The 22,729-nt window shown below is 45.6% G+C and overlaps 1 protein-coding gene across 1 annotated transcript; it reads right to left on the reverse strand.

Moving 5' to 3' along the window:
* On the reverse strand, positions 1–22,444 carry LOC139059677 (cytochrome P450 3A24-like). The gene is made up of 14 exons (XM_070538110.1): positions 22,208–22,444; positions 20,682–20,778; positions 19,119–19,171; positions 18,916–19,012; positions 16,000–16,116; positions 15,357–15,445; positions 14,590–14,735; positions 14,343–14,458; positions 13,797–13,941; positions 12,586–12,746; positions 7,595–7,686; positions 7,280–7,423; positions 1,956–2,118; positions 1–233 (listed from the first exon to the last, which is right to left on the reverse strand). The coding sequence occupies exons 1-14, from the start codon at positions 22,270–22,272 to the stop codon at positions 159–161; spliced, it is 1,560 nt and encodes a 519-aa protein (XP_070394211.1). The 5' UTR covers positions 22,273–22,444; the 3' UTR covers positions 1–158.
* Positions 22,445–22,729: the final 285 nt, after the last annotated feature.

Consider the following 22,729-nt stretch of genomic DNA (forward strand, 5'->3'; position numbering starts at 1 on the left):
TTTTATTTGGATTTCACGAAAGTGCAAGCGTATCGGTTAGTAATTTTACAACATAAATTTCTGGGAACTAGTAGCACACATTGGTGCATTTAATTATAGCTTGTAAATGGATGGAGAATGCAAAAAAGACCGTAAGAAGGCTGCATCAGGAAGAAGTTTCATCTTTTAGTTATTCCAACGGCGACTTCTTTTGGTTTCAGGAGTCCAACGCCTTTAACAAACTCGAAAGGTGCCTAGAATGGGTGGACGAAACAAAACAACGAGCAGTTCATCATTAGCAAGTGCAAGCAAGCCTCAAAAAAGTGATGATATGGGAAATAGATGTAGACATCGTAAACTGTGTGAGCTGTCTGCTTTTCTGGCAGCGTAGCGACTTCACACATGTTTGGCGTACGTGGGATCTACGTATCTGGCGTCTTCTTCACCAAACAGCAGTTTCGCATCTCCAGAACGACACAGAAACTGAGAAATAGTGTCAGTGCATGTAAAGTTAACGGTGTGGGCGTAACTTGCCCTAATATATAGTCCAAAAGTAGCCACATTGCACCATAGACCACTATCTCCGGGGTGAGCCCACCTGGCCTCTTGGTCAGAAAGAAAGAAAGAAAGAAAGAAAGAAAGAAAGAAAGAAAGAAAGAAAGAAAGAAAGAAAGAAAGAAAGAAAGAAAAACAACGTCGACGTTCATGCGCGCAAAAGAAACGAATGGAGAAACTTGGCATAAATAAAGGAAATAGAGGATTCGGAAAAATATGTAATGTGCGACAATGGAACGAAGAAAATAATACAAAGGACGCAAACGTACAATGCAATGATGCAGCATTGTATCATCTTTAATGCTTCCAATTTCAGTAGATATAAGTATACATACACTGCGATTACGCCAACCCTTTCTACTTTCGTGTCAACTTTGGCTGACACGTCTTCCTTTTCTTTTTCTTTTCTGTTTAAAAGGCACACCTACATTCTACCACTGTGATATGTTTTTCCCATACTGATCTTGTCAGAATCAGAATCAGAACTGATTTTAATGTGATAACTAGAAAGGCTACAGGATGTTAATATACAGAAGGAGGTCCCGAAGGCAAATACTGCAATGGGACCTCTTTTACAACCTGAGCGTAATAAAACACAGATCACAGGCAGTTTCAACAAATCATTAACAAGGAAGAATTACCAGTATTAGTATAAATAGCTTAATTGAAGAATTAAATTTGCATAAATAAGAGGTTTATAAAAAAGCACCGTAGGATAATCTCGTTAAACTCTAAAAAATTGGCGTAAATGACGACGTACAAAACATCATTTGTGGACTCGAATATATATGCATGGAAAAGACATCAAGCAGAAATCTAATTGTATGAAAATGAAATGAAGGCAGACTGAAAGAATGGTTGTGAGTATGAACTAGACATAACTATTCGAGAAAATATATTCTTTTAGTTGTTTCTTGAACTCGTGCATTTTAAGTGTTTCTACATCTAATGGTAGTGTCCTCCAGAACGCGACAGATGAAAAATGAACGCTCTGCTTACAGTAATTAGTATGTGTTTTGTGTAAAACAAAGTTTCTGTTCATTGCAAACCTCGTAATATTGGTATTTATTATTGTAATTATTAGTATATTATTTAATCTAACATTGTATTATATTTAATAATAATATCGGTATTGGTACTCCAAGCGTCGACGAACTCTGCAGAAGACGCCATTACTGAAAAACAATCACTTAAAAAATTTTGATCCATGTCACAGCAAGTCGTCTGACTTGAACTTCGAAAACATTTTTGCACATGCGATAAGGTCAGCGGCGGCAGTTGCATAGGCCGGTCGTAAGCCCCTTCAAAGGCTATACTGGTAGTGGGTTCCTGACTAGAATTTACAAAATATACCTTCATTATTAGGTTGGATGAATGCGTTTCGCAAAACTACAATCATACAAGTCATAATTCACACTTGCCTTTGCTTTTCTCGCGGGTACAAACTGCACGGTGTGCACAGAGTGAAGTATGCACAACTTGGTGATCTGCAGGGCCATACGCATACCGATGCAGTTGCGAGGCCCTGCTCCGAAAGGCAGGTAAGTGTACGGTCGTATGGAATCAGCATTTGCTTCGTTGAATCTAGAAAAAAAAAAAGCACATGATTCACATCTGATTCTTCTTCTTTTCTTGCGCAATAGAAAATCAAGGCATTGTATCTCCGCAACGCCTGTTTTTTGGGTGGGTTAGCGAACTTGATGAATACTAGGTAGAATGTTTCTTAAATGAATTTTTCTTCTATTTTCATTACCCCTCCCCCGTGCTAGCTCCAATAACACGTTTACTGAACGAATCACTTCCGCGTCAATCAGGGAAACGCAGTGAAATTTCATGAGTTTTCAACGTTCACAGGTACACAAAGATTTCCACATGCGCAGTGCTCAGTGCTCATGCGCAGTGACACTTATATAGGCACTCTGCGTAAAGCGTGTAATTTGTTATAAGATTTTAAAGTGTGCATCACTACCGATTGCAGCGGCGGCGCTCCCCTGGGTTTTCAACTGCCCTGTTGCAATCTACGTATCTGGCATTCGTGACGTCAGTTAGGCGAGCTATTCGATTGGCTACTCAGGTTGCGTCATGATAATCTTTCCAAATTGATGGGGAACAAATGTTGTCCGTAATAGTTGAAACGTTGGTTAATTTGTCTCTCTAAAATGTAACAGAAAGATAATACATAACGACAGCTTAACACTGCACTCGAGCACTTCCGGCATGCAGCAAGTGCCGTCCACTTGTGCTACAACGTGCTCCGTGTTGCCGCGAGCTGCGCGGTCAGTGTTGGCCTCGAAGTTTCTTTTCACGAGGACCATTTAATCGCCCTTGTGGCGTTGTGGGCTGCAAGTCTAGCGATTGGCGGCATGTAAAACAGCGACACCGTGTCCCTCCGCAAGGCAACAGGCGAGCGGAGTGGCTGCAGAGCATCGGGCTGTCGGTATCCGATAGGCGCCAGAATCTACGTGTTTACGGTCGTCACTTGACACCGGAGGATTGCTACCACGGTAGAGAGCTTTAGCACGTCCGGTATTCCGGTAAATGTAGGCTGACTGCGCGTTTTGCAAGACACGTGGAGATTGAGGGGGGCCGCCACCTGGTGGCGTGAAACTCAGCCTGACGAACACATAACTAGTATAGCAGTACCCAAGTGTAGTCTACTTGCTGCTAATATTAATTTTTGGCAGCAGCGTAATTGTGAACATGTTGTCTTTTGAAATGTCTTCCACTTGGTTACATCATTATTAGCTTTGTGGTTGGCTGGTTGCGCTCTGCGCCATCAGGCGACTGGCAATGCTCAGGCCGCTTATGATTACACCTTCGCCCATCCGTCAAAACGCCTCCGCCCATCCGGGAAAACGCTTGCGCTTACCGGAATAAAGGACATGCTCGGCGCTGCGACAGAACGCTCGCAACGCATGCTGCTTGGATAACTCTGGCTGGGGACTAAAGTCCCTGCGGCTGGCGGACACGTTGGAGAGACGTCGCGTGCTCTGTGCGAAACACCGAAAATAGACGTCGCATCGTGCCGAAGAGCCACTCAAGGCGAAGCTTAGCTCTAATCACTCGGCGAACGAGTTGAGGAAGAAAAGCATGGGTATAGAGAGGAGAGTAACTTTTAATCGTCCGTAGCTCTCCTATTATCAAACGCTTCACTTAAATCGTAGCGTGAATGCTTCACTGCAGCTGTACTCTACGCGACAACAAAATTTGTCCCAACCATTTCAGGGACACCTTAAGCGGCGCTTACCCCAAAGCTGTAGAAGCTTTTTACAAGATTGGAATTATTTCTGTTTTTTCTTCTTTTCAATTGGAATTGACCGGATAAACCATTTTTAAATGATTTGTCAGTTGCAGTTTGAAGAGGCCGCGCAACATGTTCTGTGGCGCCTGTCAACAAAAGAGGCCGCGCTGTACCATGTGTCAGAGGCGAGAGAGAGAGAGAGAAACTTTATTGTAATTGTAAAGATTTGAAGGAGGGGTGGTCGGTCACGCCGGAGGATTGCTACCACGGTAGAGAGCTTTAGCGCGTCCGGTACACTGTAAAATAATTTACACCCTAAAAATTGAAAAAGGGTGTAAATGTGTCTATCACTCACACCCTTAGAGTGTCCGGTATACAGATAACACCCTCAGGGTGTGAGTTATAGACACTTTCACACCCTTTCTCACTTTTTAGGGCGTAAATTATTTTACAGTGTATTCCGGTAAATGTAGGCTGACTGCGCGTTTTGCCAGACACGCGATGGATGGATGGATGGATGTTATGAGCGTCCCCTTTGGAACGGGGCGGTGGCTTGCGCCACCAAGCTCTTGCTACTATGCTGCCTAATATCCTACCTAGGTTAACCGATGAGAAAAAAAAAAACACACTATGAACTACCACGTCCAAATTTTCTGATACCCTATTGCGAACTGTGCTTTTGTACGTCTCCGTCCTTTGTCGTTTCCCTACTTTTCTTCCACCAATCCTCCAATCGCCTCTTACTGATGTCTATTGCGGACCTGTTTGCTTTACCACTGCTCCCGCTGAACCCAAGGGCTTCAAGGAGGCCAGTGGTGCCTAAATCGACCGCTGGAAAGTAGGAGCGTCCCCTTTGAAACGGGGCGATGGCAGTTGCCACCATGCTCAGATTTTTATTTTGCCTTTTATTTTTATCTGTGTTGTGTGTTATTGAATTTCTCGATTTTCTTTAAATACGTCTTCCTACCCTTTTAACCTTATGTCACCTCTCTGCTTTTGAGCCACCAATCCTCCAATCGCCTTTTGCTAATTTCCACCGCACATTTATTTACATGACTATCATTATCTCTGAACCCTAGGGCCTCAGGAAGGGTGACTGTGGCCGCATCGACATCGGGATTGATACCATCACATTTTAGTATGAGGTGTTCCATTGTTTCTACATATTTACCACACGCAGTACATGTGTCTTCTTCTTCGTTAAATTTCTTTTTATAGCTCCGTGTTCTAAGACATCCTGATCTAGCTTCAAAGAGTAGGGCACTGCCTCTTGAGTTATCATAAAACGCTTCCTTCCTGATCTGCTGTTTCCAGTATCGATATAGTTCTACGCTATGCTTCTTTTCCATTGAATTTATCCAATTTTTACCTTCCGCATTTTTAACCTGTCGTTTAATGCTCTGTCCTTCTTCGTCCTCGTGTCTGGCATACTTACTGGTTAGCTTCCTAGTTCTTTTCCGCCATTGTGAGTCAACGCTCTTTCTGTATAGGTATTTAAACACCTTAGCTGCCCACCTGTTATCATCCAATTTCCTCAGCCGTTTTTCGTATAGGATTTTACTCTGAGCTTCCCGTGCTTCGAATGATGCCCAGCCCATATCTCCCTGTACTGCTTCGTTTGTGGTTTTCCCGTGGGCACCTAGTGCTAACCTTCCCACAGCTCTCTGATTTACTTCTAGTTTCGACTGAACCTCTGCCCTTAAACACAGGACCGCATTCCCGAAAGTAAGCCCCGGCACCATTACTCCCTTCCAAATGCCTCTCAGTACCTCATACCTGTTGTAACCCCACAATGCCTTATGTTTCATTATCCCGGCATCTCTTCGCCCTTTTGCTATTAGAGACTGTTCGTGCTTTTCCGTGTACATCTGCCCTTTGTTTATCCATACCCCGAGATACTTGTATTCGGCCACTCGGGGTATTTCGTGGCCTTGTATTGTAAGCTCCTGATCAGTTGTATCGTTGAAAAACATCCCACCGGACTTAGCTGCACTAAAACTTAAACCTAAACTGTCTCCTTCGTCCCCACAGTAATTAACCAGAGTTTGCAAATCTTCCTGGCTATCTGCTAACAGTACAATATCGTCCGCATACATTAAACCCGGTAGTCGTTGCTCAACAACCTTTTCGCCTAATCTGTACGACAGATTATACCCTAGATTGCTTCGTTGTAACCTTCTTTCCATGCTTATCATATAAAGCATGAACAGTAGCGGTGATAGAGGACAACCTTGCCTTAATCCTTTGTGAACCTCGACAGTTGTCGTACTCTTGATTCCTTCCCATGTTATTTCAACATTATTTTCTCGATATAGTTCCTGTAGAAAATCAATTACCTCATTACCGATACCTTCAGCTTTTAATATGTTCCACAGGAGTTCCCTGTTCACATTGTCGTACGCACCACTTATGTCCAGGAAGGCTAAATACAGAGGTCTATTTTCCGCCTTAGCTATTTCTATGCACTGGGTAAGCACGAACAGGCTATCATCTAAGCGCCTACCACGCGGAAATTGAGGGGGACCGCCACCTGGTGGCGTGAAACTCAGCGAGACGAATACATAACTAATACAGCAGTACTAAAGTGTAGTCTACTTTGCTGCTAATATTATATTTTTGGCAGCAGCGTAATTGTGAACACGTTGTCTTTTCAAATGTCTTCCACTTGGTTACATCAATATTAGCTAGTTGGTTGAATTTGCGCCACCAGGCGCTTGCAACGTTATGGCCGCTTACGTTTACACCTCCGCTCATCCGTCAAAACGCCTCCGCTTATGCGGCTCACCTGCGCTTACCGGAATAGAGGGCATGCTCGGCGCTGCGACAGAACGCTCGCAACGCATGCGGCTTGCCTAACTCTGGCTGGAGACTGACGGCCAGGCGGCTGGCGGAGACGTTGAGAGATGTCGCGCGCTGTGTGCAAAACACCGAAAATAGACGTCACATCGTGACGCAACGCCAGTCAAGGCGAAGCTTAGCTCCGATCGCTCGGCGAACGAGTTGAGGAGCAAAAGCATGGGTATAGAGAGGAGACTAACTTTTAATCGTCCGTAGCTCTCTAATTATCAAACCCTTCACTTAAATCGTAGCGTGAATGCTTCACTGCAGCTGTACTCAACGCGTTTACAAAATTTGTCCCAACCATGTCCCAGCGGCGCTTACCCCAAAGCTGTAGAAGCTTTTTACAAAATTGGAGTTATTTCTGTTTTTTCTTCTTTTCAATTGGAATTGGCCAGACACGTCATTTTTAAATGCTTTGTCACTTGCAGTTTTAAACGGCCACGCCGTATGTTCTGTGGCGCCTGAAAAGAAAAGAGGCCGCGCAGTACCATGTGCCAGAGGCGAAGTTCTTTTTGGCAAGAAGTCCTTCAGCATAAATAAAAAGGTTTACCTTCGTGTCAGGGTTATTAAATAAACTCGCCTGAACCCCTAATCCCTCTACAGCTAAAGTTTTTTGTCATTGCCTGACTGTTCATGGTGTGTCACGCTTAGAAAATTTATTACCTCTCAGGAATGAATTTTTCAGGATCAGGAAAGAACTCCGGGTCCCGATGCATAGCGTATATGGGGATCGTAACAACGCTGCCTTTGGGCACCCTGATTCCAGTGTCACCCAGGACATACTCCTGGCACGTGGTCCTATCAAGTCTAGAAACAAATAGAAAATTAGAATAAGGCTTTAGAACATCCAATGCCGAAGTATTGTGGTTTTAAAAACGTATCCACACGTAAGATGCGTTTATGTGCACCTTCCTGTGAAAAAGAAACTAATCGTATTCACGTGCTAACTTTAGCCGCGAAGAGACAAATAGAGCGCACCTCGGAACCGGTGGATACAGCCTCATACTTTCCGATAGGACACAGTGCAGGTAGGGCAGCTTAGAGATGACGTCAAGACTTGGATTAGTCCCCTGGAAGTACAGAAAGACTTTATTTGAATTTAATGTTTATCGCATAATATATATCCTATGTATACAGCCAAAATTGTCTTTGCAGGCAATATAGAAATATTCGGTGACAATGTGTGGAAATAAAACAACAGTGTCTCTGTTCTAGTTTGAAACGACAGTAGTACCTTGCTGAAGCAAAAAACACTCTTTCTTCCACAGGTACTGTAACTTTGGTGTCTGAAGATTACGGTAGCGTACAGAGAACCGACAGACTTTATAAACATGCCATGATGCATTCCCAGCCACACCCCCCTTCTCGTGTTTGGCGCATAGCACCTTAGTTCGCATAGGCGACTCGTGTCCTCGGCATATAATCCACGTACAAACTGACACACAGTTAATAAGGGCATGTTGAACTTACTGGCATTTTGTGCGATTTATGAAATTGCAACAGTCTGCTGGACAACGTCGTTTGTGCCACATATAGTGTCGGCTATAACTATACGCGCAAAAGTAATTCTAGCTGCGCTGCGTCTATTGGATAAAACTACCGTGGAGAACCGTGTAAAGGCCGCACTTTTTTTCCCAGTTTTGACGAGCTGCGGCCCTTACACGGGACGAAACCTTTCAGTCTAGATGATGCCGGTGACTTGTGCACAAACCGGATGTACCATTGAATCAGAGGTCAATGCGCAGCTCGCACCATCTAGTGATTGCAAGCGGAAGTACGCAGTGCGCAAAAATTCGCCGATGCGCGCGCGCGTGTGGCACCAGGGCACCGAACGCTATTGCTTCTCCTTTGGAATTTTTTTCTCCAAATTTTTGGCTGCCAAGTTGAAGGTGTGGCCGTTACACGATTACAGCCCTCACACGAGTCTAGACGGTGAGTGCACGCATACACCCATGAAAAAATTTCTGCCATCGCTGCAGGTATTCCATGATTTTCTAAATTGGTGAATAAGTACCTGAACTAAACGCTCCGTGATATTCGGGATAGCGAAGAACTACGTGCATATTAGGAAGCTAAAAGCCAACGTTAAGGCAAGAATTGGCTTAATCGCTTTCTCCAGATCACATGACCATCTCCGAAAGCACCAGTTAAGTGATCGCCCATGAATGAAACCAACGACAGCAGGTATCGCCCGTTCAGGGGCATTTGGCAAGACAGCAATGAAGGTTCACTTGTACATGCTACCTAATACGAGGAGGTCACGGCCACACCGCTCCACTTTAAACGCGACAAATGACTTTGTGTAGCGAGTACTTTTAAAAACATTTAACCTTCAGTAGTGCAGCATAGCTACTTTCAGTAATGGAGTTGTACGAGTTCTATATCCCTCATCCTCAAGAACTACAGCAGAGCATGCAAGTTCCTGTGCTTTTATATTGCAGTTAGCATTCTTAGCAAACTTCAGCTAGTTTGCGGTATATATCTCCTTCTTCATATACCCAGTGGCCCATTGTCGTAAGTGTAGAGCGCGAAGGATGAACGAGGACGTAGACAAGGACAAGCGCTGGATCACCAGCGAGCCCAATCAGTCACCTTGCTGGTGACCCATGTTGCTTATTAGTCTAGGTAAATAGGCATGTGATGACTACTGTCTTGCCGAGTAGACAACATGGGCCACTGGGTATGAAAAATAGAGAGAACCCATCCCACACGGGCTGTCGACGGTAATGCTTTTAGCATTGAACCAATATGGCGACACAACGTACTGCCACCGTCGAACCGAGTCATGTATGAGGCATGTACTGCAGCAGGACTCTACATTCGCGCTTCCCTAAGAACACTGGACGGCACCAAGTGATGCCACCACCAAGCCTGCGCATGGAATCTGGAATAAATAACGCGCCGGTGCGTGTGAACGCTGATGAACGCGTCATGCTGCAGCCGGACTCCTCTCTCAGAATGTTTTTTTTTTTTGCGGTCACGCTGCGCCGTCTGGTGGCGCTATCGAGAAGTTCGTGCATAGCCTCCGAGACGAGAAGCGTGGCGCACCGGTACGTGCGAACGCTGAGAATTGTTCCCTCACTTGCCACACACCCAGGGGCACATTCACAGTGACCCAAGTTGGCGAGAGGTTCACTGAAGACTGGAATAATACCAAGCGCATTCATGACGCCCTAGTGAAGTGATGGTGTGAAATGGCACGGGGAACACTTGTGAGGTGGGCTTGATTCCCCACCCTCCCACATCAGAAAATTTAAAGGACATTTTTGTCATTGTAGAGCGGCCCATTCTCAGTGGCACTCACCTTGAGACCCAAGTTAGTGACAGAGAGGTTCGTTGAACACCAGCACAGACCGACTGGCGCATACCCAACCTATGCTCCAAGTAGGCGTCAAGGAGTTTCATTAAAGAGCGGCACATACCCTTTACGGCATCTACACTGACCCATGTGTGCGGGAAGAGGTTCGTTGACGAGTGGCCCATATGCACACATTGCCAGATACTCAGTGATTCAAGTTGTTCCGAAGGTTGGTTTCGAACCCTGTTCCCTCACCGCGGCAGCCCAATGCTCTCACCATTCGACCATGGACTACACAGATACCCATTTTGGTGGGAAAACAGATACAAACGTAATAATGTAGTAATGTATACAATTCGTGTCTATACTAATACCGAGAACCAGCTAAACAGCATATTCAAGCGACTTTACAGGCACATAATTTGAAAGTATGTTCCCGTCACTTGGTAATTGACTCCAATCTCGAGCAGTTTTGGAGAGAAAAAGTCTTACTTAACCGGTAAGCTTTACAAAAAGTTTCTTTAACTTTAAGGCCATGGTTAAGGCGATGGCTAGGAGGCGGCTCGCATCCTAGCAACATCGGAACGCAACTATTCCATTACGGAACGAGAATGCCTTGCTGTTGTCTAGCAGGTTGCGAAGTTCCGTCCTTACCATTACGGTCGCCCTTTTTCCGTAGTCACTGACCATCATGCTCTTTGCTGGCTCTCATCGCTAAAGGATCCTACAGGCCGGCTTGGTCGATGGGCTTTGAGGCTACACGAATTTTCATATTCCGTGCTGTAGAAGTCTGGCCGCCTGCACCAAGACGCTGACAGCTTGTCGCGTTACCCTGTTTACGACTCTTGACTCCTCCAATTTTACCAGTGCTGCTTGCGTATTCTCTGTATCCCCGCTGCTTCATTTCGCCGACGGGACACGTCGTGACGCTTACATCAGAGCACTCATCGACCATTTTGAACACTCTCCGGCCGATGCTGCTCTACGCCTCTTCGTCCTCCACGATGGTACCCTGTACCATCGTAACCTTCATCCGTATGGCTCTAAGTTCCTACTTGTCCTACCTAAACACCCCCGCTCCACCGTTCTAGAAGAGCTTTACGACGCACCAATGGCAGGACACCTCGGCGTATCTCAAACCTATGACTGTGTACGTCGCCGTTTTTTCTGTCCGGGCCTTGCCTGTTCCGTACGACGTTACGTCGCCGCTTGTGAACTTTGCCAACGACGCAAGAAGCCTTCCCAGCTCCCCGCTGGTTACGTGCAGTCGCTCGACATCCCTGCTGAGACCTTCCATCGTGTCGGCTTAGACCTTCTCGGCCCATTTCCGGAATCTACATAAGGAAACAAGTGGATTCCAGTCGCGGCGGACTACGCGACCCGCTACACCGTAACCCGCGCTCTTCCGAGCAGTTGCGCAACTGATGTTGCGGACTTCCTCCTACATAATATAATTTTGGTGCATGGTGCTCCGCGTCAATTGATAACAGACCGTGGCCGTACGTTTTTGGCCAAAGTCATTGACGACATCATGCGTGCCTGCTCAATACAGCATAAATTTACCACCTCGTACCACCCCCAAACAAACGGCCTCACTGAGCGTTTGAACCGCACCCTTACAGACATGCTATCCAAATACGTTTCAGACGACCACCGTGACTGAGACCACGCTCTACCCTACATTACCTTTGCGTACAACTCTTCCCGTCTCGAAACTGCTGGCTTTTCCCCGTTTTACCTCTTGTATGACCGTGAAGCGACGCTACCACTGGACACTGTGCTTCTGTCCGCCACAGCTTCAACTAGCAATTATGCCCGTGATGCAATCGCCTATGCTGTACATTCTCGCCAACTTGGGCGCGCTCGTCTACAAGTGTCTCAAGGCAAACAAAGGCAACGCTATGACCTCCGTCCCCGTGACGTTGATTTTGTGCCCGGCATACTCGTGTTGTTTTGGTCACCATCGCGTAAAGTTGGCCTTTGTGAAAAACTGCTTTCCTGTTCCGAAGGCCAATATCACGTGCTTCGCCAAGTGACCAATGTCACCTATGAAATCGCTCTAGCCACGCCCACTACGTCCTCCGCTGTGACAGCCAGTGACATTGTCCACGTCGCCCGACTCAAGCCCTATAACTCTCCACGCGCCTTGGAGCTTTTAACAGCACCGTGACGGCGCTTTTGCCACCGGGGAGGGGTGGGGGTAGTATATCGACATTATCAAGCGATGCTCAAGAGACGGCCCGCCGCGAGAACGGCGAAGTTGGTAGCTGCCCTTAGGGCCGATTTACGCTCGAGCCGCCCATCGCCGCAAGCCGCACCGCACGCTTGCGGTCGCGCGAAAAATTGCACTTATCCAGCACTTGTGCACAAATTACTATTTACACTGTGTGCACTGTGTATACCTTACACATTGTAAACCGAAATTTGTGCACAAGTGTTCGATACGTGCAATCTTTCGCGCAACCGCACGCGTGTGGTGCGGTTGGGCGGCGATAGGCGGCTCGAGCGTAAATCGGCCCTTAGCGCGAGCGAGGGTCGGCCTGGATGTCTGGCTCCAGCTGTCTCTATGGCTCCAGTGTAAATAGCCTGTAAATAGCCTCTTTCATCTGTCTTTTCACACGTAACAATATATAACCGTATTTGCTCATCCACACCGTCAAAATATACTCACATGTGTGGCGAAACATTCATCCGCTTCTCTGCGGAGCTTGTCCTGCGCATCGGGATTAAGAGCGAGAAGATAGGCGGCGCATGCGAGGACGGATGAGGTGGCATCGTGGGCGGCGGCGAAGAACAGCACGCATTGCGCCAGGGCTTCGTCTTCTGACAAGGCTGAAGGGCGAGTTTGACCACATGCTCAAAGCCAACTGCGTTGCACCGCGACCGCATGCCGTTGTTTTACGCCAACAAAATGCCAAAGGATAAGTCTAAGCAATTCATATAACCGGCTTTACCCTTGTACAGGAAGTACGGGCTCCTGCTACAAGAACATTGTGAAACCAATGGAAGTGAGGGCAGCTTTAAATGGCAGCTTTTAGAGACGCAGCTTTACTATTTCCCAGTTAAGCTTCCTTGAAATAATGTAGTTCATTTGAAGCAGCGTGCTTGCAAAACAAAAAGAAAGAAAAGACGACATTCATTAAATAAGGAGAGAGACAATTTTTGCAATGTGTACCCATGCTTATATTTAAAGCCTGCTGCTTAAGTCAAGAATAACACATTAGCTTACTAGCGATGGATGCCTAAGTATTATAACCTCCAGGACAAACCGAACCGTTTAGGCTCATGCTGGGGACGTATTCTGAAACGTTCGCCGCGGCGAACTTTTCGCACTGGCCACGCCTCCGCCGTTGCGGCTCGCACTGAATGGCTGCTTTGACAAAACCGGAAATTCACTTGCGCCACCTGAATTTCCGGTTTTGTCAAAGCAGCCATTCAGCGCGCGCCGCTCCGGCGGAGGCGTGGCCAGTGCGAAAAGTTCGCCGCGGCGAACGTTTCAGAATACATCCCCTGTACACGTGTAAATTAGACAACCCCATTGGAGCGCATATCTCAGGCGTAATCTTCACGCAGCGTCTCTGGGTGTCAATGCGCACAGCCCACCCTCTCCTTCTGCGTTTTTTTTTCCTTCCCACGAAATCGTTTGTTCATCCCGGCAGAAATAGGTGCCATTTGATTTGCCAATAATTGGATACCAAATGGTATGCACATTAGCCATGATAAGGTGGATATAATTATTATTGATAAGGCAGCCCACTATGAACTCACAGGCACAATTAGGCGTACCGAAGCTGCGCTGAAGATACATTCCATGTTGTTGTTGCTTGGCCAATGATATGTTAAGGAACTGCTCAAGTCATTGCTACTTAATTACTCACTCACCCTTCGTGACAAACGTCACGTCGTTCTTTACTTCAGAGTCAATGTCAAACATTTTTCTGTGTTCCTTTCCGGGCGCAGTTTCAACACCATCGCCAAGAGTTCCTTCCTGGGCATCCATCATGAGTTGCAAAAAGTCTTCGTGACGCTGTGAATGGAATTCATGTTCGATTTGCCACCACGTACATTCTTTCAACGCTTATTTCTTTATTTGTATACATTCGGCCGGCAGCCATATTTTATGAATACTTTGTTTAGCTCAAAACGATGCAAAGTATGCATGGATTCGCACCAACTAGCCCGCCAACGCATTGTGCTGAGACATATTTTACATAATAAGATAAAATCATTAAACGCAAATGCATTCACTCTGCTCGGCACTTTGTACAACGGTGTGTACGACAGTGTGTACAACAAGGAGACCATGGTGAGAAGCACAAATGGGTCCAGAGATAATGCCCTGCAACCCCCCCCCCCCCCCCCCTGCAATCCTGGAGGTTGTCCTGGATTTTGTCCTGATGACAAAAAACGACCATTCAATATACTTACATGCGGTCTCCGCTTCCTTTCTTGAATAATTGCCACACAGACCTCTTTGAAGTATCGAAATGGCTCAGGGTCGAGAAGTTTAACCTTAAAGACTTTCAATAGTACCGGGCATAAAACTGAAAAAGAGAAGCAAATGACACCTACAAGATGGGGAAGAGAGGATGCATCCCTACATTTGTGATGGCCAGGTGCCATACCATTTTATTTAAATAAAAGTGGAGAGATGTAGAGACAGATCTGCCCTTACTGAACAATATGACAGCCAGTCTCGTCCCACCAGAGAATGCCTTCGAGGCTTTTGTCACAAATTCGTTGCTTGCATCTCTGTACGAGTCAAGTTCTGTGCCAAAAGCGACCTTCGCTATGACGTCCAGTGCATAATGGCTGTAAAACCTGAGCAAGAAATTTTTTCGCGTAGTCATAGGTTGCAAAGCTCTAAACCGCTCACGGAACTAAAAAATAAAATATGGCTTCAACTAGTTCTATGATAGAAAATAGGTTTGTGTAAATTCTTAACGTCGCTATCACAGCTGAATAATGTAGCGCCTGAGCAGCCCAAATCGCCTAAATTTTAGGGGCTAATGGGTGAAATACATGCCTTCTCGAATACCCAAAAGAGGCCAGAAGCATAAATACCCGATACAAAAAAAAGTGGAGGCCACTAAGAACGACATTGTCTTGAAACATAAGTTTTCGATCTGAAGGCTTTGTTAATTCGATGCTAGATGTAAAAGTAGATCTATGCATGACAGGTTCACAGGAAGGTCGCACCTGGAGTGATCAACAGTTGTTGAACAAAGAATGTCTCTGGAGTCAAGTTGCGACAAAAGAACTTCTCCTCGTGAGGGTGTTTTACAGATGCAAGAGCGATAATATTGATGGTAATTCACAGTATCGTCAAAAATACGCTGTAGGTATTTGCTTGGCATACAGTATATTTCCGGAAATAAAACATTTAACTATGGATTATTGGTGTCTAGATCTTTAAAGGAGAACAGGGAACTAAGTCTTTACCACTTGAGATTCACGTCTTTTCCCTCTTCAGCGGCTTTGATAAGGTGCTCCGACGTAATTTTGGCACAGTCCTGAATCATGTCGTTCATCTGAAGCAGAGTGTAATATTCAAAAACAACGATTTACTTCGCACAGAAATGTGTAAAAACAATGTTGAAGTGCAAGAGGAGCAACGCAACTTTCACATAACCCTCGAAACTGTCATGTGGAATTTCAGAGTGGCTGGTCACTTAAACATTCTACAGATTAGAAGCTCAATATCCGACAATCAATTTCGTCAGTATCATAAACGGGAAAGCATGGAAATACCAGAGCTTGTTCACGCGTCTTTCAACACATTAGCGCTTCGTTTTATGCCGATGGTACACGTATTACCTTTCAAACACTAAAGTGGATGTCTATTGCTTGCTTACACAAGAACACGTGAAATGCAAGAACGCTCGCACACTTAGATTTAGGCGCACATTAGGGAACCCCAAGGGACCGAAAGGAATAATTCCGGAGTCTCCAACTACGGCATCCCTCATAATTATATCGCGGATTTGGCACGCAAGAACTCAGAATTTATTATTAATTTTTATGTGAAATCAATATTGTTTGCCTCTGATACGTGTCCTGGTGATCCTGTTCGAAAAGAACTTACCCTGCGCAGCTTCCCCATGGTGAATGCAGGACTTGACGAGGGCCTGATTTTCCTCCAAAGGTCTACAGGCGCTGTAGACATCATGTTGTCCAAAATTGGATCGAAAAAATCTATTATCTGGCGCAGTAAAAACACAGTTAGTCATTCTATAGTTGTAAGTGAGGTTTGCCAGTATTATTTTCCAAGTACATGAGCTGATGTAGCTATCCCACTCGCACAGACAATAGCTTGGCCAATTCAATAGCAAGTGTCCGTCAGGCTTCGTCTGTTATGTATACATCTTCCCATCACCACCTCTAACGAGAAACTGGACGCCCTAGGCATTCATAACACCATAGACGAGCTTATTGAAGCGCACCGTATTAGCCAATACGAACGACTTGCCCATTCCACCACGGGCAGGCACATTCTAGGCACCCTAGGCATAACCTACACCACCCAATTCGGACCAAAAGTACCCATCCCTCCAAACATTCGTGATCACCTAGTTATCCCGCCCATACCTCGCAATATGCACCCTGAACACAATCCGGAGCGACGTGCAGAAAGAGCTAAACAACTACAAAAGCGCTACGACCAAGCCGCTGACGTAACCTACGTAGACGCAGCAGACTACCCCAACCAAAACGCCATGGCGGTCGTCGCAGTCGCGGGTTCGCAGTACCACCTCTCCGCGGCCGCATCAATATTCGCCACGCAACCCGAAGTAGGAGAGGAAACGGCCATCGCTTTGGCCTACGCGGCTACCAATGCACACTGCATCATCAGCGACTCAAAAACGGCCATTCGTAACTACGCAAGAGGACTAATAGCACCCCAAGCGCAGAGGATTCTCTCTGGGACTCCTCCCTCAAGGCAACGCCGCGTGCAGATCATCTGGGCCCCTGGTCACTCGGGTCTGGCTGGAAACGAAGCCGCACACGATGCCGCCCGAGCTCTCGCACACCGGGCGCATCATCCTTCTCCTGCGTCTTCCGATCCCGACCAGCCCTCTGTTCTGCATCGCGGTCACGCGCGGGACCGAATGGTCACGTTCGGAGAAATTCTACTGCACTACCGCAGAGAGCGGTTACGCTACCCCCCAGCACACAAATCACTGACTAAGTCTCAATCCACCACTTGGCGACTCCTTCAGACACGAACTTTTCCGAACCCCGTGCTTTACAACCGCATGTACCCCGACGCATACTCACCACTCTGCAAAGCGTGCAAAGCCCGCGCCGACCTCAATCATATTATTTGGCAATGCCCCAAAGCCTCACCCACCAACACCTCCCGCACTAACACACGCATCATTAGTACGGCCGAGCAGTGGGAGACATTGCTGCTCAGCTTAGACCCAGAGGAGCAGCTCTGGGCCGTCCGGATGGCCGAAGACGCCGCCAGAAAGCAAGAACTGGCCGCCGTCTGAGGAAGGGGTGGATTGGGGGTTAGTCTCCCGACCCCCGCCACCCCTTAACCCCATCAAGGACACAATAAAGTTTTATCTCTCTCTCTCTATGTAGATAGTTATAACAGCGGATACTTACGCATGCTTTATTGTGCTGATATGCTGACGACGATGACTAGAGACGTCCGCATGCTTCCAAGGTTTAGCATTAGTCGAACGTTTTAAAAACAAGCAGTTGGCACTGCAAGCGTTCATTTGACGATTCACATCACATTTTTCTCTCACTTTCCTTTGCAAACTTCAGCAAGAAAAAGCATTTGTCGTTAGTACTCCAGATGTCACATCAATTGAACGCAGCCCAGCGCGTGTGTGCTTTAGGGACCGAGTTCTCTGTCATCTGTCCTCTAGCTTCAGTATACCAAAAGACGAGAGTACAAATTGGCACTGCATAAGAATAACTAATTCCAAGAAACATCGCTCATTGTAGTGCTCTTTAGATCAAATATTTTATGTCCTTTCGTTACTCGTGTGTCAGTGCTTTGTAAGCCTGCCTTTTCATACCATGAACCATTTTCTTTTTGGGACACGCTACTGACCATCTACAGGAAAGAGAACCGGGGTCCGTATTGTGTAACAGTTCGTTTCATCCGACTTTGTCATTGGTCCGAACGAAGCCACGCCCCATGTTTATTGCCGAGATTGGACATTCAGCGAGACAACTGATAATGAATAAATATAACCGCACGAAAAGAATCTTCACAAAGTACGGCCCCTTGACTTATAGTTACAAAACTTCTCTTATATGTAAATTTTGTCCATCACATTGGCCATCGCCGTGGCCATCGTATCATTTTCACACTAATCACTATCTAGAATGTTGGATATGCCCGAACGACGCCTGATAAGGAAATGTTCTCGCGTAAGAGGTTCTGCTAATGCCGCTTACAAGCATTGCTATTGAGGTAATAGGCACGATTCCAAAGCTAAGGGTAGCGTAAGGGTAACGAAATGCAATGAAATACACTGGACAAACGCTCAACAAGTACAGGCGCTTCTCCAGTACATTTATTCGTATTTAGTTCCCCTCGCGCTATCCGTATAGTTATGAATACAGGGCGTGTTTTCGTGAAATTGTTACTTCATTATTTCCGTTATTGTGTTCCACATTGACTTCCGATTTTTCAAAGTTTATATTGTTTGTATATTGATGGGCGTGGAGCATTGCCCATTTACTTCTTCTTTTATATATTTGCGTTACTACTGCCCCGCTTTGGAATATACTTCGAATATATTTGCTCTATTACACAGTTTTTTTTTCTTATTTTGTTGTACTCGTTCTTAGGTGGTATTTTATGTCTGCTACGGCCTATCTGCCTATTCTACTCTCCCTATGCACGGTGTGTACCTAGTGCCGACTGTATAACAACCCTCTCCCGAATTCAATAACCTGTTGTGGGCTTTCCTATGCAAAGAGACAACAGTAAGAACTAAGCCAAGAGCATATGCAAGCTCATCTCTTTACGTACCCGTCTGTTACAGAGAACTGGAAAATCCTTCACGAGCACAAGCTTCACCATTTCTGGCTCAGCAACCGCCAATGCGGGCCTGCCTCCCTCGAAATACCTGAATTGTTGAAGTACGTGTTAAAAAGAATGAACCGTGCATATCTTCAAGTTAGAATCATCTGCGATGGTTCACATGTCCTTGGCAAGCAAGTAAAGCTACATACCCAAATATCCTTCCCATCTTCAGGTAGCGTTCTTGATCCAAAGCGTGCACAGGCTGGTCAAAATAAAATAATTAAAAAAATAAACTTGTCTTTTCGCGGACCCCCTTTCTCTTCATTTTTGTTCCCCCGCGACATAAGAACATTGATAACGCATCATTGGCATTGCGTCATATGTACCTTTCTTTATTGCTGCTCAGAACGCAGTAATACGGGCAACAGTTAAAAGAAACAAACGTAGCAGCTCAAACAGGGGCATAAAGGGGCATGTTTGCCACCAGGACTTCAAATAAATTTCTCGCTGGATCTTTTCTCAACAAATATAGATCCATCGTACGACGTTCACATTGAACACGATAAGCTTGGAATATTCGAGCGCGTTCTTTTGGTTTTCCTATCCTGATTGGGATTTTTTTAATGTTTCCATTTATTGAAGAATGTACAAGTGAAAGCACTTCAGGGGCGAATCTTCTCACATAGTAAATATTCTGCTGTCTCCAACTTCGTTTGCATAACACTGCGCGCTATATTACGGTGATCGTGCGTTTCGTTGTATGAATGAAAATATTAGTACATCGCAAGTGAAAAAAAAGGAGAAGGAAATAAAAGAGGGGTGTGTATTATTCAGCGGAAACTAAACGCAAAATTGGACATAGTTTGACATTTCGCAAATGATTGTCCCTCGAAGAACCCACACTGCAGTGATGCGTGCAGATAATTAATGCTTATTGTTTACTCACTCCATAAACACATGACATATAATATATAATAAGTAGACTTTCAAAGGGCTTTTACGAAAGCAGTAAAACAAATTAATAAAGTAATGGAGGTCTTCTGCCGTCTAACTGGCCAACTGCAGGCCATGCAGAGAGAAAGTATGTTAGAAAATCTCACATGACAAAAACGTTAAAAAATATTGCACATATATCAATCAGTCTGTCAGAAATAAAAGGTTCGTTCTCGTGTAGTCATTGTATTGCAGAAACCAGCGTGTACTCAAGATTTAGGCGCACGTTCAAGAAATCCAAGTGTCAAAATTTTGTCTCAGTCGTCCTGAACGGTGTCGCTCTTTATTGCCCCAATTCTTCGTGTTTTCTTAATTTGTAAGTGTTTGCGTATGCTTGTGCCGAATTTCATCTGGAAGGATTATTTGTAAAGTGCAGCCAATTTACTGAGAGCGAAGGTGTCTTATCCTTTATTTATAGTTTGTGTACATTGCTTAGGAGGGTCGAAGTTTTCGCTGGGTCAGGAAATTTTAAGCGTAATTTGACCCGAATCTAAATTCGCGTGTTTCAGTTCTGGACGATCACTTGGGAGTCAGCGCCTGTCCCATGCACATTTATTTTACTTTACGCTGCCGAAAAAACTAGAGCGACATTCAATACCAACGCTTATATGGTAGCCTCGAGACCGACAGAGCAAAATGGTGTCGGGTTCATGCCGCCATCATCGGGATTCTGTGAAGAAGTCACAGTTACACCGGAAACAAAGCAAAATGAGCGGTTTGAGCTCACCTACGAGCTCTGGTGCGCTGATAATCGTTTGTAAGTGAATCATACGGCCTACCTTGTACAGAAGGCTGGTCGCTGGTCCAAGCAACCAGGAGAACTTTTCGTGAACCACATTTTGATTTTTCCAGTAATTTTTGCTTCTTGCTGCATACCTGTCAAATTATTCAGGATACTGAAGATGGCAGTTGGCGGGAAAGACGTCATTAAATACTATACCGACAGACGGAAGCGCGAACAGTAAAAGTAAAATATAGAAACATTTTTTTATAACCAAAGCACAAAACCAATGACCAGTCTGTGGGTTTCCTCCTTTGGCCTAAAATTAAGGAGAATACACTGAAAACATTAGAAGAGTGAACGTACTATCCGGCGGTAGGCGTGCGCTCTGGTTTTTACCGTGCACGTTAATTTGTCAGAAGGCGTCAGAATTTTCGAAAGAACCGTTAAATATAGACCATGACTCCACAAAAAAAACTTACTTTCACTAATGCAGTCAGAACTCCCATATTTCTGATAGTGTTGTAAAAGCGGAAGAAAACTTCAGCGTTTTGTCGATGGCATGTTGCTTACCGGAAATGTTTAGCCGGAACTGTAGCATGAGTGCGTGAAAAGCAGCCTAAAACACAGGCTCGAAGGCTTTTCACTTTGAAGCTAGCAGTATTTTTTATACGTGTTACCTTAGTTGACTCAGCGCTTTGCCGAAACAATCTCTCTAAATACGTACACACTGCACACTTAAATTCGAATCAAGTGTAATGGCCGCGTGTACGTCTTTCTATTGCCGAAGCCCAGAAGTAGAGCATGTTTTACCGTTGGGTCTAAGCAATAGGTTTAAGCTACAAGGATGTGTTTGATGCTGTGTGTGATTTTCTTGAAACAACAAAACGTTTGCGATCCCTGTTCCATTTTTTCCAAATCATTATATACCTAAATCATTCAATGAACCTATTATTTCGCTAAAATGCAACTTTCCACTGATCTTCTCTGACTGCTCAACTATACAATATATTCCTTTTTGTCCAGTTTTGTTTTTTTATAGTTCTCCACTTCACGTTTGTTATCAACTGCATGTTTCCTACAACTACACATGTAACGGCCCATCTTCCATTGCGGGCACGTGCCATACTTGAGGATCTTCAGTATCATCGTCATCATCGTCGTCGTCGTCGTCGTAGTTATCGTCATTATTAAATATTTATAAGAAGCAGCCGCTACAAATATCCTGAAGGCGTTGCAGTGCTAACAGTAATCTAATAAAGTCTCAAGGTCTCATGGATAGCTTTTCTCATTTGTCTGCACAGGACCCGAAAAGGTAGCCAGCATCTCCGCAGTCGCAGATTTTTGTGAAGCCCGTAAGAAAAGAAAAAAAAAACGCGAACGTGGCTAATATCCGGGAGTGTTCCATTTGGAACTGCGCTCTAAACCTGTACTTCAGGAGCACACGCATCTAACATTCTGGCACGAGGCACAAAATGCTTCTTTCCAGCCTGAAAATGACGCAGACCGAAACATAGACGAAGCCGCGTATTCAGCTGAATGAAACAAGCGAAAGAACGTCGAAAGGCGATCAAGATAACTTACAGGTAAAACAAAACGCAGGCAGTCACAACCAGGAGCAGCCACTCAGGAATGTTCATCAGCGCCATCGTTTTCGTGTTCAGCGCCGTTGCGTCTGAACGCGAGGCTTGGTTCGCAGCTCGCGCGCGGTGAGCTCACATCTGAGCGCAATCGAGGAGCCAAGGGCAAATGCGAAATGTTGGCTCGAAAAACAGCTCGGCGGAGACAACGCTTCGCCCTTCTTCGGAACAAACGCCACTCCAATCGCGATGTTCTCGACACGTGGGTCTCTTCGGGCGCGGTGCGGATAAACGCGAGAAGAAAACAAAGCCCTATCGATAGTATTGAAGCACGTGAAAGTCCACAGGAGCTGTGCGCTCCTTGCAAGCCACCGTGCTCACGCAAGCACTACGCGCGGCCTGCCCCGTAGGGGAGCTGCAGTCGAGACTCGTTGCATGAAAGGAGAGATCACTTAGTCGCACGACACACGAATGTACGTCCTTGACGGAAAGGAGTATTCAACGGGTGATGGAAGAGGGGCATCCT

Source organism: Dermacentor albipictus, chromosome 4 (assembly GCF_038994185.2).
Source record: "Dermacentor albipictus isolate Rhodes 1998 colony chromosome 4, USDA_Dalb.pri_finalv2, whole genome shotgun sequence".
NCBI lineage: Eukaryota > Metazoa > Arthropoda > Arachnida > Ixodida > Ixodidae > Dermacentor > Dermacentor albipictus.